The sequence below is a fragment of the Selaginella moellendorffii genome, unplaced genomic scaffold, assembly GCF_000143415.4.
Source record: "Selaginella moellendorffii unplaced genomic scaffold, v1.0 SELMOscaffold_5, whole genome shotgun sequence".
Lineage (NCBI taxonomy): Eukaryota > Viridiplantae > Streptophyta > Lycopodiopsida > Selaginellales > Selaginellaceae > Selaginella > Selaginella moellendorffii.
Window position 1 is genome coordinate 2,791,408 of NW_003314266.1, and position 23,825 is coordinate 2,815,232.

The following is a 23,825-nucleotide window of genomic DNA, read 5'->3' on the forward strand; positions in this document are numbered from 1 at the left end:
GTGGCAAGGGCCGGTAGGACGGGTAGCTCCGTCAATGGATTAAACGGCTGGGATTGATCCCACACAGTGCATCGTAAAAGGATAAGCTCGATCAAAAAATTAAAGTTTGCGAGATTCGACAAATCTGTCCTATCAAGGTGTAAGTTACTCTTGGCCTCTCAACTTCGCCAATAGACAGGCAACGCTTAAGGGCGGCCAGAGACAAAGGGTGCCTGTGTAGCCAAAAAATCGAGGGCTTATCGCCTGGAGTTCTTCCAACTTAACCATCCATCTTCATAGGCTCGCTTGGAAAATCTCCAGATTTTAAGCTCCTGACTTGTCTCGCGGAAAAGAATGTCTCCTGTTTCAAAGTTCCACCCGGCATCAAATCTCTTACGGACAGAAAAGAAAAAAAGAAAAAATAGAAAACTAGAAATCAAAAGCTTACAACATACCAGCAAACTGGAGGTGGAGGAGAGATCGCTTTCGCTTAGTTTTTCTTGCGGAATCTTATAAATGTTGGCGTCTAGTCGCCCCTTAGCAGCAGCCTAGCAACATCCATCAGGCATTAAAGATAGAGAATAAGAACAACCGAAATAAAAAAGAAAGAAACAATACGAGAAGGAAACGTGCCCGCCAAGAAAACAATGCTTTGAACACGACACACGATTCCCGGTTAGATCTTAATACAAAGAAGAAACAAGCAAACCTCTCGAGCTTCGCAATCTTTCATTATTTTACTCCCAAGAGCCAGTGGTCCTGATGCCATCGCTGGGAAGCGCAAAACCGACCAAAAAAAATACGGAGGGTAGTGTTCCTCGCGTCACAGTTGACCCCACACAAATAAATTCCCAGAGATATATAACTCGTCCATGTGAAAAATTGCGTGAAAAGCCTGCAGATACGAGCGATCAGAACGACGGCGACCTCGTCAACTTTTGTCCTAGAGCGAACCTTGTCGCGACAGGTTTGCAGTTAAATATATCGCACGAGCTTCCTTAACTCGGCGCCGTTTCCGTTGGTCAAGAAGAAGAGCCGGTTGATGGCATCCTCCTGAGGCTCATTGTGCAACAGATTTTGCCTGAGAAACAGCCAACAGTTGTAAAGATGTCAAGGAAAAGAGGAGACCGTAGCATTACTTGTGATAGTATCGAATAGCGGCGTGAATCTCTTCCTTGTCTGCGCGAGCAACGTCAATTCGAAACCTCTTCGGAGCTCCGGGAAGTTCCAGGGGAAGCTTGCCGACAGCTGTCGACTGTGAAAAGGCTCCAACAAAGAGTTGACGCGATGTTTCCATCCTCCGGAAAGCGCTCACCTGTAGTCAGACAGGGCCATCAGATTTGAAAATGAAAGGTGAAGTTAACAAACCATTCCTAGCTCTTTGGCATGAATTTGACGAGTCTTCTTAAAATCCAGGAATTGGTGATACTCGCTGAACGTAAACCAACTGTTAAACTGCAACAGGGACCCAGAATGGTCAGAAGGAAAACATTGAAACCACGTATACAACCTCGTCAACCGCGATCAGGACTGGGAACTCTGTGACGAGATCAAGCTCTTGTCTCAATCTCACAACGATGTTGGAGGCAGCAGCTTGCACGTCAAGCCCCTTTTCCACAAGATCTTTCACGGTCGAGTTCTCCGGCATAGTAATTTCTTGTGGACCTGGTATACGACCAAGCGCAGCAGTTTCACCCAAAAATATAGGATCCGGAACACGACACTTGATCTGTTCCAGCATTTCGCCATGACTGTCCAAAAACTCCTAGAAAATGAAGCAAATTAGTTACAAGCATAAAAACTGCAAGTGAATGCTTACCCGTAAAACCTTCTGAGCTTGTATAGGTGTGTCCCAAAGTCCAGTAAGCTCATTCAAATAATAGTACCCTCCCCTGGTCCATTCTTGGCCCCTGGGTACGTAAAAAACAAGCCAACCTTGAGCACGAGCCCATTGGACAATCACCGCGAGAGCAAAACTTTTTCCACATCCTACAGGTCCATCGAGAATGTGGTGCTTGGAGCCCCTCATCCCTGAGAGATGTTACAAAGGTCAGACAAAAACACAAGAGTGCCTAAACTTACTTTGATCTTTCTTGCTAGATATATGGAGCTTCATGCCGTCGTCCTTCTTTGCCTCTTCATCCTCATCTTCCGCATGAGTATCATCTTTGTCTTGGACCTCTTCGCTCGACTTCTCTCCTTCTTCAGAGGTAACACTTGTGTCGGATTCCTCGCTCTTCACGCTAGCTTTCGGCTTATCCGCTTTCACAAAGACGGCATCCCTGGCGAGATTGTAAGGCAAAACGTCCGGCGAGACGAAAGCAAACTCGCCAGTGGCGGAGTACTGGAGCTTGTTAATGATTTCAAGAACACATCTTCTAACTCGAACGAACCTGCTTCTCGACATCTCAAATTCTTTCATAACTCCCTTCGGAAATCCTTCAGTAAAGTACTTCGTCACATCCTCCTCACTACAAAAGAAAAAAAAGAGAGCGTCTTCAGTCTCCATTTCTCGAAGAACAATGAAGAATAGAAACTCACCTTATGTGGAAGTACTTGTTGATATCCTCGGCAGTGATCTCGTGAACTTTCCTTGCTCCAGTGAAGAGATTGTCCTCGGCAATCTCTCCTGGTTCCTTAATGGTATAATCCTCAATGCCTACAGTCCCTGTGCTACCACCACCCCCTTCCGATGCTCCAGCGCCTCCTTTCCCAGACCCCTTCCCTCCAGCAGCTCCTTTCTTCCCTCCTTTCGCCGCCTGAGGGCCCTTCTTCGTCTTGGCCTTGGGCGTCACGGCTCCCTTCTTCGTCGTCGCAAACCCGCGCCTGAAATCCAATCCTCCCAGGCCTACATTGCTCAATCCATGATCCCCGCCGATAATCGCCGGAGCGCATTCTCTAGCATTACATCGACACAGACCTGGGCTTGCGCTCCGCGGCACTGATCGAGCGAGGCGCCATAGCCGCGCCGCGGCGGACATCGCCAGAGTCTCTCCAAGAGGAAGAACCCTAGCCCAGGGGTTTTAGGGCTCTACTTGGCACGATTCCATCCGTCGGGAGGGAAAGCTTTCTGGCCGTCGGATCTCTGTACATGTTGGAGAGAAGCACGTAGCCCGCCACATTCTTGGCGTCCATATCCACCATTCTCTGCGACGCTCGAGCTCCTCTCTTGGAATCCTTGTGGCTCTTACACCCGGCTAGCAGCGCCGTCCAATCCAGCGAATCCGGCACGAATGGCATGGTATGGATGAGCTCCTCCGATTCCTCTAGATGGCCCGATCGCGCGAGAAGATCCACCGCGCAGCTATACAATTGCTTGGTGGGTTTCACCGCGTGATCCATTTGCATCGATCGGAAGCACGCGAGCCCATCCTTGAACTTGCCACTGTGGCTGCAAGCCGCGATCGCGCACACGATCGTCGCCTCGTCAGGTGATTCCGCCGCCAAATTCATCGCGCCAAAGAACTCCATTGCGATCTCGAAGCTAGCCTTTTGGGCGAATGCCGCAAGCATCGCCGTCCAAGACACGCGGTCGCGCTCGTCCATGGATTTGAAGAGATTCGCCGCATCTTCCACGCGCCCTTTCTGGGCATATGCCGAAAGGATCACCGTCCACGACACATTGCTTCGTTCCTCCATGCTATCGAAGAAACTCTTCGCCTTGTCGAGATTCTCGTTTAGAGCATATGACGCGAGCATTGCGCCCCACGCCACTGCGTCTCTCTCCTCCATGGCATCGAAAAACTTCTTAGAATCTTCTAGATGCCCGTTCTGGGCATATGCCGCGAGCATCGCGTTCCATGACACCCTGTCGCGCTCCTGCATCCGGTCGAATATGCTCTTGGCGTATTCCAGATGCCCATTCTGGGAATATGCAGAAAGCATCGCGTTCCACGACACAAGGTCGTGCTCGCGCATAAGATCGAAGAGATTCTTCGCGTTTTCCAGGTTCCCACTGCGCGAGTGCGCGCAAAGCATTATGTTCCACGAGATTTGGTCACGTTCCTCCATCGCACCAAAGAGATTCCTCGCTGTCTCAATATGCCCGTTTATGGCATATGCCGAGAGCATTGCGTTCCACGACGCAAGATCCCTCTCTTGCATCTCATCGAAAACCTGTTTAGATTCCTCAACCAGCCCTTGCTGGGAATATGCCACTAGCATCACAGTCCACGAAATAAAGTCCCACTCTTTCATCCGAGCAAACAAGCTCCTTGCCTCAGGGATATTCCCGAAAGTGGTATATGCCGAAAGCATCGTGTTCCACGATACCAGGTTGCTCTCTCGCATCGCGTAAAAGAGGGCTTTAGCCTCTTCTATGTGCCCAGTCTGGGCATAGGCACTCAGCATTGTGTTCCACGAAACCAAGCTCCTCTCTGGCATTCGATCAAAGATCTTCTTGGTGCTCTCCAAATCCCCGTTTTGAGCATATGCCGACGCCATCGCTGTGAGCGAGATCATGTTTTTCTCGCGCATCCGGGCAAAGAGCCGCTTGGCCTCGTCGAATTGCCCGTTCTGCGCATACCCGGCAAGCATCGCATTCCACGAGACAAGATCCCTCTCGGGCATCGTCCGGAAAACAAGTTCGGCCTCCTCAATCATCTTGTTGTCGGCATAGGCGACAAGCATCGCCGTCCAGGAGATCATGTCCCTCTCGAGCATGGAATCGAAGAGATTCTTGGCCTCGTCAATGAGACCCTCCCGGGCCAGGGCCGTGAGCATCGCGGTCTCGGAAAAGATGCTCAGTTCGGGCATCTTAGTGAAGAGATTCCTGGCGTCTCCCAGCCGTCCATTGTCCACAAACGCTGTAAGCATCGCCGTCCATGAGACTCTATCCCTCTCCCACATGGAATCGAACACGCGCTTGGCCTCGTCCACATGCCCGTGCTGGGCAAGTGCGTTGATCATGACCGTCCACGTCACCAGGTTGTGCTCGGGCATGGCCAAGTATATACCCCGGGCCTCCTCCAGATGCCCGTTCTGGGCATATGCCGAGAGCATCAGTGCCCAGGAGAAGACGTTCTTCTTGGCCGTCCCGTCGAAGACTCTCTTGGCATCTTCCACGCCGCCGCGGGTGCCGTACATCTGGAGGAGGAAATTGGCCATGTAAATATTGGATTGGACGAGATGGGCCACACGAGAGTGTACGGCCTTGAGCTGGGCGAGTGTCTTGGCTGCCCTGATCTGCTCGAGCCCGGCATTAACCTCTAAGTTGGTCATCTGGAAGGGCAAAAGTAATTAGGGCTATAGATGCCCACTTTGGGCATATGCCAAGGAATTTTTGTAAGAGTAATTAGGGCTCGAGCATTTTTCAAGGTTGATTAACGTGGCGGCACTAACGTCCGTTGGATTGGATGGTTTGTTGGTAAAATCGGGAAAAAAGAACGAACGAAACCCTTGTTTCCTCTCTTACCTAGTGTTGCGCTGTCGACGCACCGCGGCGTGTGGCGCGGAGTGGGGCGCGGGCGGAGGCGAGGCGGCACGATTGAATCGCCGGGCTGAGATTTCGCAGTGCCGGCAAGGTTTGTGGTCTTCGATCGCAGCCGCGGGGCAAAGAATCGCATCGATTTGGCTGACCGCTTGCGAAAATGCCAGCCAAGAAGAGAGTGTAGCTCGTTCTTGCGGGAGCTCGGTGGCCGGGAGCCCTATCCTGGCGTGGGAATTCAGTCACTCTAGGTAATGTGGGCAATTTCTTCGTGGATAGGGTGTTTCTTAACGATGCCCTAGGGAGCAGCAATTGGGAAATGCGGTTCTGGGAAGAGAGGCTCGTCCGGGAAGAAGAAGAACAAGGCAAAGAGAAGAAAGGTGGGACTAAGAACACAGCAAAGCTCTAGTGAATGAGGAGGTGGATATGAGGGATATGAATGCCACAGTTGAGAGTGAGACGACTACTACAGCTTCGGCACAGGGGGAGCCGCCATGGTTACACGTCCGGCGGGAGCCATTCGAGTACGGCATGCTACCACTGCCGAGTTTGATGCACCACGATGGAGTTGGGTCTCTCCGGGAGCTCCGGGAGAAGCTGCTGGACAAGTCTATCCCGCAAACATCCTGGCAGTCGGGAGGAGGGAATGCTTCCGAGGATTCGTCAGCGATGGCTCAGCAGCCAAGCAGACGCGTTGGTGTTGCTGCGATTGTCGAGTGCTTGGGACTTTCGGAGGCGCATGCTCTACTGGTGTTGGATACTCTGGCTTCGGTCTTGCCAGATGGAGACGACTGTGATCAGCTGGCTCGGGCTTATGCAGCGGAGATTGACACAGTCGGAGCACACGTCGACGATCTTCTTCTCTTCCTATATATTCAGATCTATCGGAGGGTTCCTCCACGCTCTCACAAGGATCCGGCGGCAGTAGCAGACGTTTGGCCTTCTACGTCGCCGTTTGATGGATTCTTTTCGACACTTTCGCCTTTGCAAGTAAGCAAGCACTCTGGTTTTTATTTCAAGTTCTTGTGTTCTTGTGTTCTTGCTCACGACAGGTTAGGCCTACAAGAAAATCCGTTCCTTGTCAAGTTGAAGAGGAGGTGCACCAGCTTGCATTCGTCCAGAAGCATCTCTCATCTTTACTGGCTTTGCTGGTCGATCTGGAGGAAGACGGTGCAAAGGTAAAATGATCAAGAGCTATTTGTTGGAAGCCATTGATCTGATTCGACATGTTTTTCTTAAGGTTCTGTCAGTTGGAAGCTTCGATCGTCTCGGAATTATTTTTCGGCCAGTTGACGCGCAATGCAACGCAAGATCACTCAGCCAGACCGCTCCTTTCTTTGCGGGTTCTGATCCGGATATGCCTGCTGTTCCGGTGCCTTTGGCTCAAGCACACGACTGGATTTTGGAGCACATTTCGACCCAAGCTCAACGAACAAAATGTTCAGGCAAAGAAAACGGGCCGAATGAGGAGAACGATATCACTATGATTGATGCTGTCGGGGCACAGGCATGGGTTCAAAATGGTGTGACCAAGAACAGGGAGTGGTGTTTCGAAGGGCTGACATTCGTTGATGGGGTGACCAAAGTATCCACCATAAAGAGCGAAAGCGATGTCACTGGTGACACGTTGAAGGTTTATACGTCTTACACCAGAGTTTTATCTTTAACATAGTTCTTTCAGGTATCGAACTGTCACGATGCGGTGGTTTACGTTCTGGCGCCAACTAAGTATGCGTCTGTGTTTGGCTGCTCGGATTCCATTGTCGTTCTTGGTGCGGTTGGAAAGGTAGCGTGGTATCGACTGTTTCTTATTACTAATTCTCTGTTTGAATGCAGGCCGTGAGGATAGAGCACTGCGAAAGAGTCCAGGTGATCGTGCCCTGTGCAAGAATCTGTATAGCGAATTGCCGGGAGTGCGTGTTCTTTCTGGGTGTCAATCAACGTCCACTCATTCTCGGTAATAACTATAATCTTCAGGTAAAAGTCATATCATTTTTGCTTCTTTTTTTTTTTCTAAAAGCTTCTACCGTATTTACCAGGTCGCTCCGTTCAACACGTTTTATCCAAAACTTGAAGCACATCTTGCTCAAGTTCGAGTGGATCCGACTGTCAACAGATGGGACAAGATTTTGACATTGGGGGTTATCGATCCACATGACTCCTTACCCCATCCTGCTGGTGTTGCTGACGCTCAAGCGGAAGGTGCCAGCGTCGTTCCGCCGGATAGATTTACTAATTTCCTGGTAAGATGACGTTCTGGATTCTTTTGGCTAGCTGCTCACAATACTGACTTTTCAGATTCCAAGATGGAACGGAGGAGAATCCGAACAGAATTTTACGAGGGCGAATCCGTTTTTGCTACCGAAACTTTATCTGATGGCGCAGCAGCAGCGGGTGAGTTTTTCTTTTTCTTTTTTTCTTTTTCCTTCTCGGTTCATTTACTGATTTTTTTTTAACAGAACAAGGCAATGGAGAACTTGCGCCACTTGCTGCAGAATGTTCCCTTGGACGATAATCGTAAGCGGGACCTGTCGAATGCAATTCACGCACACTTCAAGGAATGGTTATACGGTAGGGCTTGAACTTTTTGTCTTGTGACTTGAATAAAAATGTTGTTTCTGCAGGGTCCGGAAATATTCGTCAGTTATACGACCTTCAGATCGCTGACAAAGGGACGGAGTGATCTTGTTGTGGCCTGTAAAAGGTCTCTTCTAAAGCGCCATTGACATGAAGGCATCCTTCACACTCAAGGCTCGGACGGCATCCGAATTGTGGAGGAAAAAGACACAATGGTTTTGATGATGGAGTCCGAAGCTCCAGAGAGATCGTTGTTGGGTCAGGTTAGTCCATTGCGGTTTCCGATCCTGCTCAGCTGCTGATGGTGTCTCCTTGCAGATGTGCAAGGTAAGCTAGATCTGTGTATCATTTGAATGGCAAAATAATATGAAAATTTGCTTTTCTTTCGCGAGTTTGTGTTCGTTTTTGTTATTTCAGGAAGGTTGTGAACGGGTGGTACGTACTCGTCTATTTCTTTGCCAGGCTCTTACTTGAACATTCGCTCTTCCGAACTGATGGGAATGTTATTTGCAGACATGTCTCGGCGTTCCATGACACCATCCTGATTGAAAGTCCAGTGCTCGATGCCGTAAGCTCGCCACCACTGACCAGCCACTTCGTCCAGGTACTCGTACTCAAATTCCACAGCGATTTTGTTGTCGTTGTGGCAGAAGTAACGCTTGCGAAGTTTGTACCTCTTCTCAACATCCCATTTTTTCTGGAGGAAGCCGATGATTTCCTCACGGCCTCGGAGAAACTGGTCCCTGTTGCGCCACACGGAATCAGGGGTGTATGCGAGAGCTACCTTATTGGGGTCTTTGGTGTTCCAGAGATCCTCCGCTCGCTGGACCTTCGCTTTGGCCGTCGCTTCCGTGAACGGTGGAACCAGAGACGCCATATGGGACTTAGGGCTCCGACTTGGGGGTTCCAACTCTTTAAGTCACCAGTAGTCTCCGCAAGAACAGGTTCCACTCTGGAAGCGATGGAAACGATTAGCGTCCCTCACGGTGATCACCCGACTTCTCAACTTGGATATCAACTTGATGGCCCCGTGACAGTCCGAGCAAACTCTGAGGTTCTTCAGAACGAGCAGAGGAATGCCGCTCTTGGTGGAGATGAGTCCGAACGCAACCGCCAATTTCTCACTGTGGAGGGCAAGGATCTCCTCCTTGTCTTCGGTTTTGAGATCGTGGACAACGCCGTCAGTGCTTGGAACGAATCCAGCTTGCTTTAGCTCGACGTTCAAGATGTCGAGTTCTCTGAGAATTTTGTCGATCTGAGGATGGCTGGAGTCTCCCGCTACGAACTCGTGAACTCTGCCGTGGACCTCGATGACACTCCTTCCAGGTACCAGCTTCCTTAGACCTCTCTCTTTCATGCTGCTTCTCAGTTCAACTAACTCGTCCTTCTTTCCAGTTGCCGAATACAAACTCGAGAGAAGCGTGTATGGAGCAGTATTTTGAGGCTCCAGATTGAATGCCTGCTCGGCGGCAGACGCAGCATTCTCCAAACTTCCCTGGACCCGGCAGCCTCCAAGCAACGTTCTCCAAGCAATTGCATCCGGCGAAAACGGCATGCTGTTCATGAGCTCGTCTGCATCTCCAAGCCTTCCAGATCGAGCCAGCAGGTCCACCATACAGCGATAATTCTCAGCAGCTGGAACTAAGTCGAAGTCAGACAGCATCAACTGGAAGTGATCGTAAGCTACTTCAAGCATTCCCGAGTGGCTGCAGGCGATGAGAACGGAGATGAAGCTGGCGGAGTCGAGCTCCACTCCTTCACAAGCTGCTGCTCTCAGAAATGCTGCTGCCTCGTCTCCCTGGCCCTGGTGAGCACAGGCTGCGAGCATCGCATTCCAGGAAACGGAGTTTTTCGTCGTCATGGCTTTGAAGACGGCCTTGGCTTGCTCCAGAGTTCCACACTTGCCATACATGCTCACGAGCGCGGTCTCCACGACAACGTTTGGCAGGCAACACTTTCTTCCAAGAACAGGCTCCACGACTCTCTTGTGGATTCTCTTGCCGAACTCGAGAGCACCACAGCAGGAACAGGCAGTGATAACGCTCGCAAAGGTGGTGTCGTCCTGCGGCAGTCCCTCCAGGTCCATCTCCCGGAAGACTTGGATGGACTCTTTGCCAAGTCCCTGCTGTGCGAAGGTCGCAATCATCACGTTCATCGAGACTTGGTCTCGCCTCTGCATCTTCCGGAAGATATCTCTGGCGACTTCGAGGCTCCCGCACTTGGCATACATGTTGAGCAGCGCGTTTTGGACACCGACGTCTCTCTCGTACTCGGTGAGAGCGATGAACTTCTCGTGGATCTCCCGGCCCGCTGCCAGAGCTCCCGACGTGGAACAGGCGCTGAGAATGATCGTGAAAGTCGTCTTATCGGCATCAGAGCTCATACTTCCGAAGAACTCCATCGCCAGCTGCAACTCGCCCAGCTGCGAGCAGGCACCGATCATCGCGTTCCAGGCAACAACGTCGCGGCTTTCCATGCTCTCGAACACTCTCCTCGCTTCGTCCAGCCGGCGGTACCTCGCATACATCTTGATAGCGGCAGTATCCACAAGGACACGCGAGCGTCGAGCATCGTTGTCGATCGAGGGAGACATGAAAGACAACGAGTCCGAGTGGATGATCCTCCCGTCCTCGAGGCTGCTGCAAGAACTTAAAGCTGCGACGAAAGTTATGTGATCGGGAAGAACACCATCGACAGCCATCAGGCGGAAGAGGTAGATCGCCTCTCGGTTTTGCTCGCGCTGGACGTAAGCCGTGATCATCGAGTTCCACGACACCAGGCTCTTGCCATCGATCCGGTCGAAGACTCTTCTCGCGGCCAGCAAAAGTCCGAGCTTGGCGTACGCGTTGAGCAGGCAAGTCGCCACCACGACATCGAACTGGAGTCCCGTCTCCACGATCCTGGCATGGATCTTCTCCAGAGAAGTGACATCGTTGCAAGCTCCGAGAACTCCAACGAAGGTCGCTCGGCAGGGACGGACGCCGTGCTCCGCCATCTTTTCGAAGAGATCGAGAGCTTGGTGGTGGCTGTGCCCGCTCTGGGCATACGCGGCTATGAGAGCGTTCCAGGAGACGACGTTCTTGGCCGGGATGCGATCAAAGACCGACTTTGCAGTGGAGAGGTCGCCACACTTCGCGTACATGCTGAAGATGGCGGTGTCGAGAATGACCGAGGGGCGGATCCCACGGCTGGCTTTGATCCTGGCATGGATCTCCCGGCCTCTCTGGAGATCTCCCAGCGAAGAACAGGCCGAGAGGGCGGTTGCGAAGGTCATGGCCGTGGGAGGAACGTCCATCTTTGCGAAGAGGTGGAGAGCTGTGGAGGGGTGGCCGCGGTGGGCATAGGCCGAGATGATGATGTTCCAGGAGAAGATGTTCTTGTGCTGGATGGCGTCGAAGATGGATCGAGCTTCACAAAGGCTGCCGTGCTTGGCGAGCATGAGGACGAGGAGATTGTTGAGGTAGGCGCTGCTTCCCAGGCCCGCTCGAGTGATCTTTTGGTGGATGATCGAGACTGAGTTGGAATCCTTGCAGCTGCGAATCGCGGCGGCGAAGGAGTCGGATTGGATCTCCCTCTCGAGGCTGTCGAGTGGATCGTGCTTCCGGGACGATGAAGAAGAAGAGCAGGCATTTTTCCTGGTTGTGGCGATGGTGGGCTTCTTCGTCTTCCAGATGGTATGCTTCTTGAGCATCTCCCAGCACCATTCTTTGCGATCCAAACGCTATCTTTGATCGAGAAAGCAGATGCTCGTTCTGTGCTTTTGCTGTGAGTCTGGATTCTTGCTTGTCACGATCTATTCTGCCATGATCACGCGAAGAAGATTTAAGGAAGCGATCTAGCAAGAGTCAAGGAAGAAGAAGACCAAGGAGGAGCATAGAAAGAATGGAAGAAGAGAGCTCTAGATAGAAGAAAAGATCGAAATGAACAGATGCCCTCTCTGGGCATTTTCTGTGAGCTGTGATTTCGGCGTGTCGGAATCTATTTTGCGACGATCACACGAAGAAAATCTGATGGGAACGATCAAGCGAACGTCAAAGAAGAATAAGACCGAGAAGGATCATAGAAAGAATGGAAGAAAAGAGCTCTAGAGTAGAAGAAATATCTAAATTGCTAGATGCCCTATCTGGGCATTTGGCGATCTAAACCTTCTTCCAAAATGCCCATAGAAGAATCAAAGCGAGTGATGACAAACGGCCACGCAGCTAAAATTTCTCCACTCTTTGCAGAGGTCAGAGCTGCCAGCCACACCAGGAAGGGAACAAAAAAAATAGAACTAGATGGAAGAAGAGAGAAGAGCTCTAATAATTAGGGGTTATAGCAGTGATGGTAGATTTTGAATGGCGAAGAATGGCGCCTTCTCGCCCTCCTCCTCGCGGCCATTGATCGCAGCCTCGTCCTCTTGTGCCCGTGGCGCTCGCTTCCAACGTCTCTAAGATCGGCGCTGCCTCCGGGATCGATAGCCGCTGGAGTCGCTGCGATCCGGTAAGTTCTTCCCTTCCACGGCCGAAATTTTGGGATTCCCTGCCCGCATTGGCTTGATCCGATCTTCCAAGTCGGGGTTTTTGTAGGCTTTCTTTGTCTCATTGGCTTGGTCTGGCTTGATTCGATCATCCAAGCGAGGGTTCTAGGATACAGTTCTTTTGATGCTTGCAAAGCCGTGGCTTTTGTATTTTTCTCTCGATCTTTGAGAGGTTTTTGATCTTTTTCTTTCTTTGCTTGCGAAGCCCAGCGATGGCGTCCAAGCTTCTCACCGCATGGCGCAAGAGGAAACGCACTAAGAGCACTGATGAGTATGCATGTAAGCGTTTTTTTTTCTTTGTTCTTTCTTTTTGTTCTTCTCAATGCTTCTCGACGCAGGGCCGCCAAAGTCACTCGAGTTTTGGGAGGACGTTCCTCCTCCTCCACTGTTGAGGCCCGCGGCCATCCCTGCCGTGGTCTTCACTTTGAGAGAAATGCTCCAAGCCACGAACAACTTTAGCTACGATAACTTCATCGGCGAAGGAGGCTTTGGTCGTGTCTATCGAGGAGTTTTGAGAACTGGAAAGGTCTGTAAGTTCTTCTAGGTGTCCTTTCTCTCACTCTAGTTTTTTCTTTTCTGTGAAACAGCCCGTGGCCATCAAGCAGATGGATCCAACTTTAAGCCGAGGCACACAAGGCGAGCGAGAGTTCCGGGTGGAAGTCGACCTTCTAAGTCGGCTCAGCCACCCCAGCCTTGTGAGGCTGATCGGCTACTGTGCCGATAGAAAGCAGAGAATGCTGGTGTACGAGTTCATGACTCAAGGAAGTCTTCAAGAACACTTGCACGGTATGGTAGTACAGTTGCCAATAATTTGGTGTTTATAGAGTTTGCCTCTTTCAGGGATTGTGCGGATAAAGATGAACTGGCAAGTCCGTATTCGTATTGCCCTTGGCTCAGCTAGAGCTCTAGAATACCTCCACGCTGGACCTGCGACTGGCAATCCCATCATCCATCGGGATTTCAAGTCGAGTAACATACTTCTTGATGAGACCTTCCAAGCGAAGGTGGGCCTGGTTTCTTCGTCACGCTCACGGCAGTCCTACTTTTCTTTGTGATTCAGGTGTCAGATTTTGGTCTTGCAAAGCTTGTTCCGCATGGAAACAAAACGTATGTGAGCACGAGGGTACTGGGAACTTTTGGTTATTTCGATCCACACTACACGGCAGTAAGACTTGGTTTTTGAAAGACACTTTCCAATCCGTGGTCTCGCAGACAGGGAGGCTTACGCTGAAGAGTGATGTCTATGCGTTTGGTGTTGTGCTGCTGGAGCTTCTTACTGGAAGGCGGCCGGTGGATTCGGCACACAGCTTTACAAAACAGAACTTAGTTTTTCAGGTAAGTTAAACACAAGCGGCTTCATGTCAGGCTTTTTACCTGCACTGTCACAGGTGCGAGACAGTTTACGGGACAGCAGGAAGTTAAAGAAGATAATTGACCCCGAAATATCGTTGGAATCGTGCTCGTGGGAATCCATCAAGAGATTCGCGATGCTGGCCTACTGCTGCGTGCGTGACGACGATACCCGGCGTCCGACGATGGGAGAATGCGTTGCAGAGTTGGAACAGCTCTATCTTCTAATCCTGTTCTACAGGAGAGCCGCAACGTGAAACTTCTCAGTCAGGTACCTTGCCATTTTCAAATGGCTCATTCCATTTCTAAGATCTGTATACAGGGACAGGGACATAAAACAAAACCAAAAAAGAGAAGAGAAGAACGATAGGAAGCAGCTCTGTACATTCTGCACTGACAATTTCTTCATCTTCACGTCGACACTCGCGAGCATGCGACCGGTTCATGAGAGAGGTGACCGCTGCGGCTGGCCTTTCCTGCGCTGCTTGGAAGACCGTGGCGACTCGCAGTGCTTCTGCGGCGTCAGCGGCTCCACGGTGTTGTTGACATCCGCCGCCAGCGACGATATCCCAGAATGCTGCGGGCTGTGGGGGACGAGCACAGAGATCGGGGAAGGCGGAACGTCGGCAAAAGTGGCCTGCTCCTCATCGCCATCGCTGTCCACGGTGGTGCTCGACTGCTGCCGCGGGCTGTCCATCTTGCGCTTCTTGATCGGCACCTGGGCCTTCTTCCCGGCCTTGGAAATCTTCTGCTCGTCCGTGAGACCCTCAACCGCCATGGACTTGACAAGCACAGGCTCGTCCTCGAAGCAGCAAGTCCTCGACGTCCGTGGTCCCGGAGACGAAGAAGCCGCTACTCCAGCAGGGACAGGGACAGGAGCGGGGGAAGACGAAGCGGCGGTGCCGGGTGCATGCTGCGAGAGCTCGCCGTGAGAAGGAACAGGAACATGAAGCGGAAGAGCCAGGGAGACCGAGGGATTGATACGAGCAGCGGCCAACTTACAGCTGATGGAGCAGAAGCAAGTGGGATCCGTGAGCGTCCGGTTGCAGTTCTGGCACCAGTGCGTGGCGGCCTTGGCGATCCGGTCCTGCGGCCTGCTGAGGAGGAAGACGATCTTGGCGCTGTTGATGGTGTAAGTCTGGATGTTGGAGATGTCGGCCAACTTTTGGATGTCGTGGACCCGGACAGCGTCCATGTGTGACGCGCGGCGGACTTGCAAGCTCCGGTGGTTTGCATGCTCGGTCTGGAGGCCAATGTGGCACATCGGCCCGTCCAGGACGCAGTCGATGCAGAAGTGATTGCGCTCGTTCTTGCTCGACGCGTGCTTGAGGCACTGCGAGAAGTAGTTCCCGGTGAGGAAATGCGGCAGCCAGCTCGGGCCTTCTCTCGGCGGCGGCGGCGGCGGCGGCGGCGGTGGCGGCGGGGAAGAATGAGAAGCCGGCGGTGAGGCGGAGGAGGAGGAGGATTGCTCGAGGGCGGAAGCCATCGCCAGCAAGAAGAGCAATGCAGGGGTTTTGGAGATGACCCACAAGAACCCAATGCCGGCCGAGACGATCCAAGCAAGAGCGCAACCAAGAGCGCAAGAGAAAAGAAGAGACCAAGCTCCAAAGCCCAGCGCTCTCGCTCGAAGAAGAAGAAGAAGAAGAAGACGAGGAAGAAGGAAGGAAGGAAGGAAGGAAGGAAGCGCTCTAAGACTCAAACCTCGCGGAGTGGAATCGCGCTACTACTACTCGGCGGCGATCAATGCCTTGCGCTACAAGCCAGGAAGATCGTCATAAACGCGCGAGGCAAGGATTTTTTTTTGTGCGCTCTCCTTTCAGGAAGATCGAGGAGAAAGACATGAAAAAGAGGAAGAAAGCCTCTCTCTTTCCTTTTTTTTTTTTCTCTTCTAAGAGGGAATTGAGAGCTCTCTCTCGAAGTTTACCTCTCTAGGCTACAATAGAAACAACCAACATGCTTCCAGGGTGAGTGAACGTGTCCTTGTTATGGACATGTGTCTCTCGCTCCACTGGTTTCCCAACTGGGAGAGGCTCTAAGGACAGTGTCCTTAGCAAAGCCGGGCCTTGCCGCCTTGGACGCGCTGACGTGTCCGCCGCCGCGGCATGCCACGCTGGACGACCGTCCCCCGCGAGAGCTCACACTGCATTTTAGGGTTCTTGGCGCGCATGGCGGTGGATCCGCCCGGGCGGCGCCGCGGCGAGGCGAATTCCTACGCCGCGATGCTGCGCAAGTGCTCCGCGCTGTCGCAGGTGAAGTGGGTGCACAGGATCGTGGCGGAGGATGGGTGGGAGGATGATACCTTCGTGGCGAATTTCCTGATCCAGATGTATGGGCGCTGCGGCGGCGCGCAGGAGGCGGCGAAGGTGTTTGAGAAGCTGCCGCGGCGAAATCAATTCTCCTGGAATATCATGCTAGCGGCATTTGCCCAGAATGGGCATTTGCAGGAGGCGCGGGAGATCTTTGATCGGTCGCCGCACAGGAATGTGGTGACTTGGAATGCGATGATGGCTGCGTATGCGATGGCTGGGCGGATCCGAGAGGCCGAGATCGTCTTCAAGAAGATGCCCCAGCGGGATCTCATCTCGTGGAACTCGATGCTCACTGCATATGCCCAGCACGGTTATTTTGAGGAGGCTTTGCGGCTCTTTGCGGCGATGGATCTCGAGCCCGACAGCGTGACTTTCCTTTGTGTTCTTGAGGCCTGCGGCGAGATCGGTCAGGAAAGATCCCAGTGCAGGCTTCTTCATTCGAGGGTCTCGAATTGCGGGCTGGAGATGGAGCTTAAGATCAGCACCGCGCTGATCGACATGTATGGGAAGTGCTCCAGCCCCGAGGACGCCAGGGACGTGTTCTGGAGGATCAGCGACACCGCCCAGGACCTCGCGCTCTGGAACGCGATGATCTCGGCTCACGCCAAGAACCGCCAAGTTCGCGAGGCTCTCCATCTCTTCTCGCTGCTCGATCTCCAAGGAGCGAGGCCAAACGACTCCACGCTGGTAAGCATTCTAGACTCCGCCGCTAGCTCCTCGGATCTAAATCATGCCAGGTTCGTGCAAGGCGTCGTGGAGGAGTGTGACGAGGCGCTGAGCGTGGACGTGAAGAACGCGATCATCGGCATGTACAAGCGGTGCGGCAGCATCGAGAACGCGAGGAGGGTGTTCGTCCGGATCGAGAACAAGGACACGGTGTCGTGGAACTCGATCATCGCGGCCTACGCCGACTTGGGCGATTGCAAGGAGGCGATCGAGCTGTTCGAGCTCATGAGTTTGGAGGGATTTGAGCCGAGCAGGGCGACGTATCTCAGTGTTCTTGGGGCGTGTAGCCACGCGGGGCTGGTCAAGGAAGGGGTGGAGGTGTTCGCGAGCATGGTGGAGTTTGGAGTGGTGCCGACGAGGGAGCACTTTAGCTGCATGGTGGATTTGTTTGGGAGGGGAGGATGGGTGGCGGAGGCACACGAGGTGTTTAGCAAAGGTCCCTTGAGGCCCAGCGTTACCGCTTGGAGGGCCTTGTGTGGAGCGTTTGTCCAGCAACATTAATTTTTTGTTTTTTTTTTTTTTTTCAATTTTGTGTAAAAAGGAAATATAACTTAAAGGTATAAAGTTCAAACAAATTACCCACACTGTATCCATTTCTTGTAGATTCAAATTGTAATCTTTGATGACCAAAAGAAAATTGTTTTTTGTGAGACTATAAGAGAGAAAATACTAAGTTTTTTTAACGTACCATGCTGTATTTTTTATAAAAATTACGAATTAAATACTTGAAGGTATAAAGCTCAATAAATACAACATGAAATACCCACCAGCATGATTGTAAGCTTTCATGACCACCCAGCAAAAAATCTTCTTTTATAAGACTATAAGAGAGAAAATACTAATGTTTTTCAACATGGTATGCTGTATTATTGATCTAATATTTAATATTTCACAATTAGAATTCTAGAATATACTCCAAAATATGCCTGAATATTCTCTGAGCTTACGACAAGAGATAAAGTAGTTTTTCCTGTTCTTTTGGTTTCTACACGACTGAATTTGGGCCTCTGGGAGGACCGCGCGATGAGATGGGCTCTTTCTTCTTTTTCTTCGCCATGAGCACACTGGTGTTAATCCCTCGCTCTTGCGAAGTAGATTCCACCTTGGAGGATCCACAAGAGAAGAGGTTTCTTACCGCCGATGCCATGAAATTCTCCTTGACCGCTTGCGAGATGCGGCCCAGCAGCGAAGGTTTCTCCTCCAAATCCTCCTCCTTCGCTGCCATCTATCCAATCGCAAATTTCACTCCGCTCACACAAAAGACTCTGCTCGCGAGTCGCGATCCCCTGACTGGCTTTTGACAGTGCTGCCTGGGTATTAAAGCCGCCACGTACGAAAAAGAGAACCTTGGTACGGAAAGAAACTCTGCCTCTTCTTCTCCTTGTCTTATGGATTTCCACCACATCCACAAATATGACTGTCTGAACCGTCCAGACCCTCTGCAAATGAGCCTCAAGCTCCTGCAAATTTATACGTGAAATGTGGAGACATGGAGGCAGCGGAGAAAGACTTTGACGAGTTGACCGGCACAAGGTATACTTTCGTACAATTCCCATGTCCATCTGGTTGAGAGATCGGATTCATGACAATAACAAGTTAATCATGGTCTTCCATATTTGATAATCAAATAGTATACAAAATCAATACCACAATTGAAGTCTGGAGTTGAGAGATGGAAGCGTTTAACATTCTTGTCAGTGTTTTCGTTGCATGCATGCATCCCGACGTCTCAAGTTTGTGAATCCAACTCTTAGCACAGTACAAGGCCTGTTTGTTTTTGGGACTCAGCCTTAGATGCCGGTGAGAGCTTAGTCCCTCTGCCATCGACTTCCATTCTCTCAGTTGGCTGTTCCCGGCCCTTTTTTTGCTTGCTGCTTCTTGCTTCTCCAACCCTAAGTTCTAAGCTCCAGTTAAGGGAAAAGAGAAACAAAAGTGAAAGAATCCCCAAGAGACCGCAACGCAACCTGAAAATCCAAGAGCGTCGGTGTCTCAAATTGCTATAGTACCTGGGCCTCTTCTTCCATTCGGATATTGCCGCTCAACAAAAAAAACAGGAGTTTTTTTATACCTTTATAAGATGTTGAAGCTCTTGGAAAGGCTTATTTATGGTCATATTAAATCATTTGTCCGGGTGAACGAGGAACAATACTCGAGAAAAGAACGATATAAATAACACAAAGAGCGCATTCAACCTCAATACTGTAGGCATGAAGAAGATACCCGTCAAATCGCTCAGCTTCATTCCCAATTAAAAGGATTTCAGGCTTTTTTCTAAATGCAAAACCTATAGAATACAGAAATCTATCGTAAGAACTTTGACTTGAGCAAAACTAACAGCATTTGCTAGCGCCTTAAACTCTTCTAAGGTTAGCTCCTTCCCTTCAACATAAGCTAGCATGTTGCTTGTTAAGTGCAAATCTAGAGCCAAAGCTGTGGTTGTGCCAGATGCGTCCACCACCACCACCTTTCCACTACTCGGCAGTGATCAGCAGAGTGATGCATGTTTCATCCTTCCAATCGTGCAAAATAAACTATATAAAGATCAAATATGAGTGTTTCATATCCCAAATCACAAGCTCACCTTCATAAAAATAGCATCACCCGGTTGAACTTTATCAAACATATCACTGCTCACATTCTCCACTCCTGAATCCAAAAGAAGTTGCATAGAAGTAATGAATCAAATCAGAGCTTACCCGGGAGAGCTGGAGCCTTAGATATAACATGAGGCAAACTGAAATCAATCCCCTTGATTCCTTGGTGGCAACCGAGAAGAACTCTTAAGCTGTTTCCAATACCTCCACTTGCAAGCAGTGGAGCTATCGTATCGGATCAAACCATGCGCAGCCAGATTGGTGGGGAGGATCATAATTGTTTAGCGTTTACATTAACTTTCATGGGTGATATGATGAATTTTCCGATCTTTGTAACGCGAAATATCCCGGAACGCTTGACCGGCTGCTGTCGGTGGAGCGACCGGCCCAGCCGGTGGACAAGCACCACCGTTGATGGGGACTCTATGATTCGAATTTGGGGGGCCAGGATTAACCCTGGCGAATGCGCGAGCATCGCCACGCGCCGCTGTCACCGCCATGTAGCCCCGGCCCGATCGATCTGTTTGCGCTCGCTCAGTCAGTCATGGATCCGTGGCGTGAGTCTCAGGCTCGCGAGGTGGGTGCTGTCGAGTCCCAGCTTCTCTTGGCGGAGTCCCTCTCGGTGGTGCTAGATCCAAGGATCCGCCTTTGATCCAGGGGTAGCAGCAGGATCTAGGTCCAGGTCAATCACAGGATCAGGATCTAGATCCAGGTCAATGAGCAGGATCTAGATCCAGGTCAATGAGCAGGATCTTGATCAGGGGTAGCAGCAGGATCTAGATCCAGTTCAATGAACAGGATCTTGCTCAGGGGTAGCAGCAGATCTAGATCCTCGTTTTTGCAGACATGGTGGAGCTTTTGGATAATGCCATTGTCAAGGTATGTTCTGTCATTGTGCTTGGTGCTTGAACAGGAAAGTTAAACTCTTGCTTCCTTTTTTCTTTTGTTTTCATAAGGAACTGTGCCACTTTCATCGAGATCGACAAAGTCACCAATTTTCGCGACAGAAGCCCAGGTCTTCTTCTCTCCCAACTCTATCAGCCAGTGTAAGTCTTGTCGCAGTTTTTTTTTTTAGTTAGTTCCAGCGATGTTACTTGCAGTTCGAGGAGGAGGAGGAGGAGATGATCCAGCCGCTTTCAAATTCCACAAGGTTTGCACCACAGGACACGCTCCAGCGTCACTGGGACGTGAGCGGTGCTTTCAGGCCGATCAGGGATGGTCTAGGGATTCCCACGGGCTTCTTCCTGACGAGGAGGAGGAGCCCGGATGATCTCGCCCCATGATCCGTGGAGTAGCATCGACTGGCTCTGGCACGACCCCAGTATCACCGAGAGTGTGATGACGAGCGTGAAGAGGAGGATGCCGATGGTAAAGGTGGATAAAAATATATAGGCAAGAGACGTTGGAGTATAAAAGGTAAGGGTTAAATTTCCTTACACAAAGAAGTAAGCTTTTGTTCCAGGGCATTTTGTTCCAGGAGCGACTGAGCTGGGAGCGCCAAAGCCCTAGGCAATGGGGAAGGGTGCTATCGGAAGAGGAAGAGCGCTATCGGAAGAGCGCTATTGGAAGCCGGAGATGGAAATGGAGCTGGAGCGTGCAATCCAGGTGAAAATGGAGCAGCAGCAGAAGGTAGAGGTAAATCTAGGTCGACTTTCATGGAGCTTAATGCTTTCCGAGCAGGAGCCGGAGCTCACCCTTGTGGAGGAGCAGGAGCCGAAGGTAACCCTTGTGGAGGAGCAAGAGCTCACCGTTGAGAAGCCCAAACGCATCCTGGAGGTAAATTGTAGATTGCAGGGAAACAAACTCACATATGGTTTAGGAGTTGGAGGAGACTGTAGAAAAACCGGAGTGCGTCCACAAAATCGATGAGGTGGGTGATAGATTGCATGCATTTGATGAAGCTCATATATGATTTCGTTTCAGCTGCAGGTAAAGGAGTTGGAGGAGTTTGAGGAGCAGCAGAAGCTCCAACTCCAGCTCAAGTACTTGAAAAGTCTAGTGGACGTTTTGGATGACATGTGTGTGCTATTCTACAATGTGAGTTATATTTGAATTATTTGAGTTGACACTTATAGCTACTTTTCTAGGCTGAAAACTCCTCAGAGGAGCTACAAACTATCAAGGCATGCGTTGAGACAACATCACAAGGTATCTGGGCGTTAATGAAGCATGAGATGAAGGACAGTGAGAAGATGGCTCAAACAGCTGACAGGATTATCAACGGTTATAAAGAAACCAAAGACAAGGTATTATAAAATGTTTTAAACTTTTAATGTTAAAGTGATATGCAGAAAATCCTTCTGGAGGAAATCCTGGCCCAAATGCAAAGGCAACTAAAAAACTTGGAGGCGTCAAAGCTGCAGGTGAAAACACATTTAAAGTTCTTTAAAATTTACACTTCTTTATTTGCTTTTTCAGACAGTGGACCCAAGGCATACAACCTCTCAGCTGCGTCTGAAGGAAGCCATTGAGAGATTGACTACAAGAAATGGAATTCTTTCAAATGTAAAGCACGTGAAGCAGCTTCAAGACGAATACTACGCAATTACTAGAGAGCTGCGGGGGTTTTATGCGTCTTGTCGTGCTGCTAAGAAAAAACGCACTCTTTGTAAGTATTTTTTAAGCTAATTGAGAGATCTCTAACGTTTTTTTTTTTTTTTTTTCCTTTCAGAGTTAGAATGATATGTATTTCTGTTGTTTAATCTATCTATAACTATTTTTTTTTAAAGAGGCGCACTGGATCTCCAGCCGGGTTTCAGAACAAAAGAAAATTGGCCATCGCCTTAGTTGGCTGCTGAGCTTTCGAAGTTTCATTCTCAGGCAAAGAAACCGACAGAAGCGACGAGGGGAAGCAGTTCAGCACGCATGCCGTGCTTGAAGTTTCTCTTCAACATCATAGCAAGCTTATAAGATTACATTCGACTGTAAGTTTTCCTCGTTTTGCTTTATTTCTTTTACTTGTTAAGGTTACTGTCCCGAATCTGCCTCTGTTCCTATGGAAGTTCGTCTGGAAATACCTTTCGGCATTGCTCCGAAGGTGAGGCCATTATTTTCGTTCTTTGAAACCTGATTGTTTCTTTTTGTTTCCAGACAATGAACCCGATTCTTCCCAGTGAAGTCATCCCGCTCCCTGTTCATCTGGCAGAAACAGGCCGCATTAGCTGGCGTCCCTCCAATAAAGATTATCTTTGGAGCGAAGCACAACCTTTGTCGAAAGTTGATGTCGACGAACTATCCCTCGGCGTCACAGCGACCGTTTGTCTGCTATCCATCTCGGCCCAGCCAAGGTCCATTCCGCTGTTGCGTCAGTGTGGAGGAGACGGAAGTGTCGGCTGCAATATATGCTTCAAAGTCTTCGTCAGACAAGCTTCAAGTAACCTCAGAGATGGAAGATGTGGAACGTTTTGCTTCAGGCTCCGCTTGTTATATGAATTGTCTTCCATGTGCCATGGACGTGATCGTCGAAAGGGGTGCTGGAGTGAATGCTCATACGTCCATCCCGAAGGTATGTTTTGACTTTTACAAGCTTAAATGATATAACATTTGCTGGTAAAAACTCCAGGGCGATTCTGGCTTCTTTTACGAGGTGGACGTCGTGCATGACCTGAACAAAAAAAGCTACTATCTTAGCTTCTTACCTAGAACTGTAAAGTTCGAACGCGCTGCATCTAGAGATAGAGGGGAAAGAACAGAAAGGCCTGTCGACGATGAAATGACCGTCTTTGATCCCGGAAATCCTTCAGGTGAATTTTATGTTTGTATCCTTTTCTTGGTCTAACTTATTGTATTGGTCAGGTCTTCCCGTTTATGCATGGGTTGATAAGGTGACGGAAGCGGGGCACGCAGACTCTCTTTGATCGTTCCTTACTGCAGCGGGTTGAACTTATCTTTTCTGGACGGGAATGTGGACGTACATGTCGCCGAAGAGCAGAGCCTGATACATACAGCAACCGGAGGCACAGTAGCTGCGACGGAAGCTCAGGGTATACAGCCACTTATCGCGACTTCCACTGGCCGAATGCTCTCGTACTTGCCTTCGTGCAAAACTATTACTCCAGCGACACAAACATCACCAGCAGCCGCTGACAGTCATTGCAATGATTCCATTCTGCCGCTTGCACGCATATATTCTCCAACTACTCGCGAAGTTGGTGAAAGCAAAATGCTGGCCTGGAGTCTACCACACCTTTTTGGTCGCAACCATTTCTACTCGAACCACCTGGTGGGAATACTTCTATAGACATTCCCAAACCGACTGGTAAAGGGGCATACGTTGTTTCGATCACCTCTATCCCTGCAATGGGAAGCTGTTGAGGGAAAACTAAAACCGTAACTTTCAGGCCAAG

At 50.3% G+C, this 23,825-nt stretch overlaps 9 protein-coding genes across 16 annotated transcripts; 5 read left to right on the forward strand and 4 right to left on the reverse strand.

Annotated features, from left to right (window-relative positions):
- Nucleotides 1–74: 74 nt before the first annotated feature.
- LOC9660485 lies at nucleotides 75–3,048 on the reverse strand. Of its 3 annotated transcripts, none has more exons than XR_002991731.1 (10): nucleotides 2,521–3,048; nucleotides 2,062–2,450; nucleotides 1,799–2,010; nucleotides 1,490–1,744; nucleotides 1,348–1,434; nucleotides 1,119–1,294; nucleotides 934–1,060; nucleotides 689–874; nucleotides 435–527; nucleotides 75–340 (listed from the first exon to the last, which is right to left on the reverse strand). XR_002991731.1 is itself a non-coding variant. In XM_002965234.2 (8 exons), exons 1-7 carry the CDS (start codon nucleotides 2,958–2,960, stop codon nucleotides 955–957), a joined length of 1,665 nt encoding a protein of 554 aa, XP_002965280.2. In that variant the 5' UTR covers nucleotides 2,961–3,048; the 3' UTR covers nucleotides 640–874; nucleotides 934–954. The 3 variants fall into 3 exon arrangements, 1 of the variants encoding a protein (XP_002965280.2); XR_002991730.1 differs by having other exon boundaries at nucleotides 435–629; XM_002965234.2 differs by lacking the exons at nucleotides 75–340; nucleotides 435–527 and having other exon boundaries at nucleotides 640–874.
- Nucleotides 2,989–5,085, reverse strand: LOC112344730 (pentatricopeptide repeat-containing protein At4g02750-like). The gene has a single exon (XM_024670055.1). It carries the CDS (start codon nucleotides 5,083–5,085, stop codon nucleotides 2,989–2,991), a length of 2,097 nt encoding a protein of 698 aa, XP_024525823.1.
- Nucleotides 5,086–5,414: 329 nt separating this feature from the next.
- Nucleotides 5,415–8,367, forward strand: LOC9660486 (TBCC domain-containing protein 1). Of its 4 annotated transcripts, none has more exons than XR_002991729.1 (10): nucleotides 5,415–6,394; nucleotides 6,457–6,582; nucleotides 6,645–7,037; nucleotides 7,086–7,190; nucleotides 7,241–7,381; nucleotides 7,444–7,647; nucleotides 7,703–7,798; nucleotides 7,864–7,975; nucleotides 8,029–8,244; nucleotides 8,300–8,367. XR_002991729.1 is itself a non-coding variant. In XM_024669416.1 (10 exons), the coding sequence occupies exons 2-10, from the start codon at nucleotides 5,831–5,833 to the stop codon at nucleotides 8,085–8,087; spliced, it is 1,800 nt and encodes a 599-aa protein (XP_024525184.1). In that variant the 5' UTR covers nucleotides 5,415–5,655; nucleotides 5,707–5,830; the 3' UTR covers nucleotides 8,088–8,367. The 4 variants fall into 4 exon arrangements, 3 of the variants coding, with proteins under 3 accessions (XP_024525184.1, XP_024525185.1, XP_002964936.1); XM_024669416.1 differs by having other exon boundaries at nucleotides 5,415–5,655; nucleotides 5,707–6,394; nucleotides 8,029–8,367; XM_024669417.1 differs by having other exon boundaries at nucleotides 5,415–5,655; nucleotides 5,714–6,394; nucleotides 8,029–8,367.
- Nucleotides 8,347–8,926, reverse strand: LOC9659093. Its single transcript, XM_002965235.2, has one exon. It carries the CDS (start codon nucleotides 8,856–8,858, stop codon nucleotides 8,448–8,450), a length of 411 nt encoding a protein of 136 aa, XP_002965281.1. The 5' UTR covers nucleotides 8,859–8,926; the 3' UTR covers nucleotides 8,347–8,447.
- On the reverse strand, nucleotides 8,883–11,756 carry LOC9660487 (pentatricopeptide repeat-containing protein At4g21065). Its single transcript, XM_024669415.1, has one exon. It carries the CDS (start codon nucleotides 11,670–11,672, stop codon nucleotides 8,901–8,903), a length of 2,772 nt encoding a protein of 923 aa, XP_024525183.1. The 5' UTR covers nucleotides 11,673–11,756; the 3' UTR covers nucleotides 8,883–8,900.
- Nucleotides 11,757–12,377: 621 nt separating this feature from the next.
- LOC9660488 (probable serine/threonine-protein kinase PBL28) lies at nucleotides 12,378–14,272 on the forward strand. Its single transcript, XM_002964891.2, has 9 exons — nucleotides 12,378–12,463; nucleotides 12,706–12,779; nucleotides 12,839–13,026; nucleotides 13,088–13,286; nucleotides 13,341–13,504; nucleotides 13,561–13,665; nucleotides 13,713–13,835; nucleotides 13,889–14,121; nucleotides 14,173–14,272. The coding sequence occupies exons 2-8, from the start codon at nucleotides 12,713–12,715 to the stop codon at nucleotides 14,105–14,107; spliced, it is 1,065 nt and encodes a 354-aa protein (XP_002964937.2). The 5' UTR covers nucleotides 12,378–12,463; nucleotides 12,706–12,712; the 3' UTR covers nucleotides 14,108–14,121; nucleotides 14,173–14,272.
- Nucleotides 14,273–16,015: 1,743 nt separating this feature from the next.
- LOC9660489 (pentatricopeptide repeat-containing protein At3g12770) lies at nucleotides 16,016–17,386 on the forward strand. The gene has a single exon (XM_024670056.1). The coding sequence runs from the start codon at nucleotides 16,016–16,018 to the stop codon at nucleotides 17,384–17,386; it is 1,371 nt and encodes a 456-aa protein (XP_024525824.1).
- A 2,547-nt stretch (nucleotides 17,387–19,933) lies between these two features.
- On the forward strand, nucleotides 19,934–22,454 carry LOC9659096. Of its 3 annotated transcripts, none has more exons than XM_024669899.1 (11): nucleotides 19,934–20,358; nucleotides 20,436–20,525; nucleotides 20,580–20,895; nucleotides 20,942–21,114; nucleotides 21,160–21,255; nucleotides 21,299–21,349; nucleotides 21,403–21,516; nucleotides 21,567–21,725; nucleotides 21,771–21,842; nucleotides 21,898–22,087; nucleotides 22,209–22,454. In XM_024669899.1, coding segments are annotated over exons 4-11 (807 nt in total). In that variant the 5' UTR covers nucleotides 19,934–20,358; nucleotides 20,436–20,525; nucleotides 20,580–20,895; nucleotides 20,942–20,991; the 3' UTR covers nucleotides 22,211–22,454. The 3 variants fall into 3 exon arrangements, with proteins under 3 accessions (XP_024525667.1, XP_024525666.1, XP_024525668.1); XM_024669898.1 differs by lacking the exon at nucleotides 22,209–22,454 and adding an exon at nucleotides 22,151–22,207; XM_024669900.1 differs by lacking the exon at nucleotides 22,209–22,454 and adding an exon at nucleotides 22,151–22,207 and having other exon boundaries at nucleotides 20,942–21,108.
- LOC112344670 lies at nucleotides 22,452–23,218 on the forward strand. Its single transcript, XM_024669901.1, has 3 exons — nucleotides 22,452–22,516; nucleotides 22,570–22,984; nucleotides 23,042–23,218. The coding sequence occupies exons 1-3, from the start codon at nucleotides 22,475–22,477 to the stop codon at nucleotides 23,080–23,082; spliced, it is 498 nt and encodes a 165-aa protein (XP_024525669.1). The 5' UTR covers nucleotides 22,452–22,474; the 3' UTR covers nucleotides 23,083–23,218.
- Nucleotides 23,219–23,825: the final 607 nt, after the last annotated feature.

Bases quoted from the DNA above. Each gene is read 5' to 3' on its own strand.
- LOC9660485 (XM_002965234.2), bottom strand. From the start codon at position 2,960: ATGTCCGCCGCGGCGCGGCTATGGCGCCTCGCTCGATCAGTGCCGCGG. The intron at 1,745-1,798 runs GTAAGCATTCAC...TTCATTTTCTAG, and splicing joins AAGCTCAGAAGGTTTTACGG to GAGTTTTTGGACAGTCATGG. The intron at 1,435-1,489 runs GTTGTATACGTG...TCCCTGTTGCAG, and splicing joins TCCTGATCGCGGTTGACGAG to TTTAACAGTTGGTTTACGTT.
- LOC112344730 (XM_024670055.1), bottom strand. From the start codon at position 5,085: ATGGCCAATTTCCTCCTCCAGATGTACGGCACCCGCGGCGGCGTGGAA.
- LOC9660486 (XM_002964890.2), top strand. From the start codon at position 5,831: ATGAGGGATATGAATGCCACAGTTGAGAGTGAGACGACTACTACAGCT. The intron at 7,382-7,443 runs GTAAAAGTCATA...CGTATTTACCAG, and splicing joins GTAATAACTATAATCTTCAG to GTCGCTCCGTTCAACACGTT. The intron at 7,976-8,028 runs GTAGGGCTTGAA...TTGTTTCTGCAG, and splicing joins CTTCAAGGAATGGTTATACG to GGTCCGGAAATATTCGTCAG.
- LOC9659093 (XM_002965235.2), bottom strand. From the start codon at position 8,858: ATGGCGTCTCTGGTTCCACCGTTCACGGAAGCGACGGCCAAAGCGAAG.
- LOC9660487 (XM_024669415.1), bottom strand. From the start codon at position 11,672: ATGCTCAAGAAGCATACCATCTGGAAGACGAAGAAGCCCACCATCGCC.
- LOC9660488 (XM_002964891.2), top strand. From the start codon at position 12,713: ATGGCGTCCAAGCTTCTCACCGCATGGCGCAAGAGGAAACGCACTAAG. The intron at 13,287-13,340 runs GTATGGTAGTAC...TGCCTCTTTCAG, and splicing joins TCTTCAAGAACACTTGCACG to GGATTGTGCGGATAAAGATG. The intron at 13,505-13,560 runs GTGGGCCTGGTT...TTTGTGATTCAG, and splicing joins ATGAGACCTTCCAAGCGAAG to GTGTCAGATTTTGGTCTTGC.
- LOC9660489 (XM_024670056.1), top strand. From the start codon at position 16,016: ATGGCGGTGGATCCGCCCGGGCGGCGCCGCGGCGAGGCGAATTCCTAC.
- LOC9659096 (XM_024669899.1), top strand. From the start codon at position 20,992: ATGGGGAAGGGTGCTATCGGAAGAGGAAGAGCGCTATCGGAAGAGCGC. The intron at 21,350-21,402 runs GTGGGTGATAGA...ATTTCGTTTCAG, and splicing joins GCGTCCACAAAATCGATGAG to CTGCAGGTAAAGGAGTTGGA. The intron at 21,726-21,770 runs GTATTATAAAAT...AGTGATATGCAG, and splicing joins ATAAAGAAACCAAAGACAAG to AAAATCCTTCTGGAGGAAAT.
- LOC112344670 (XM_024669901.1), top strand. From the start codon at position 22,475: ATGGAAGTTCGTCTGGAAATACCTTTCGGCATTGCTCCGAAG. The intron at 22,517-22,569 runs GTGAGGCCATTA...TTTTGTTTCCAG, and splicing joins CTTTCGGCATTGCTCCGAAG to ACAATGAACCCGATTCTTCC. The intron at 22,985-23,041 runs GTATGTTTTGAC...TAAAAACTCCAG, and splicing joins CTCATACGTCCATCCCGAAG to GGCGATTCTGGCTTCTTTTA.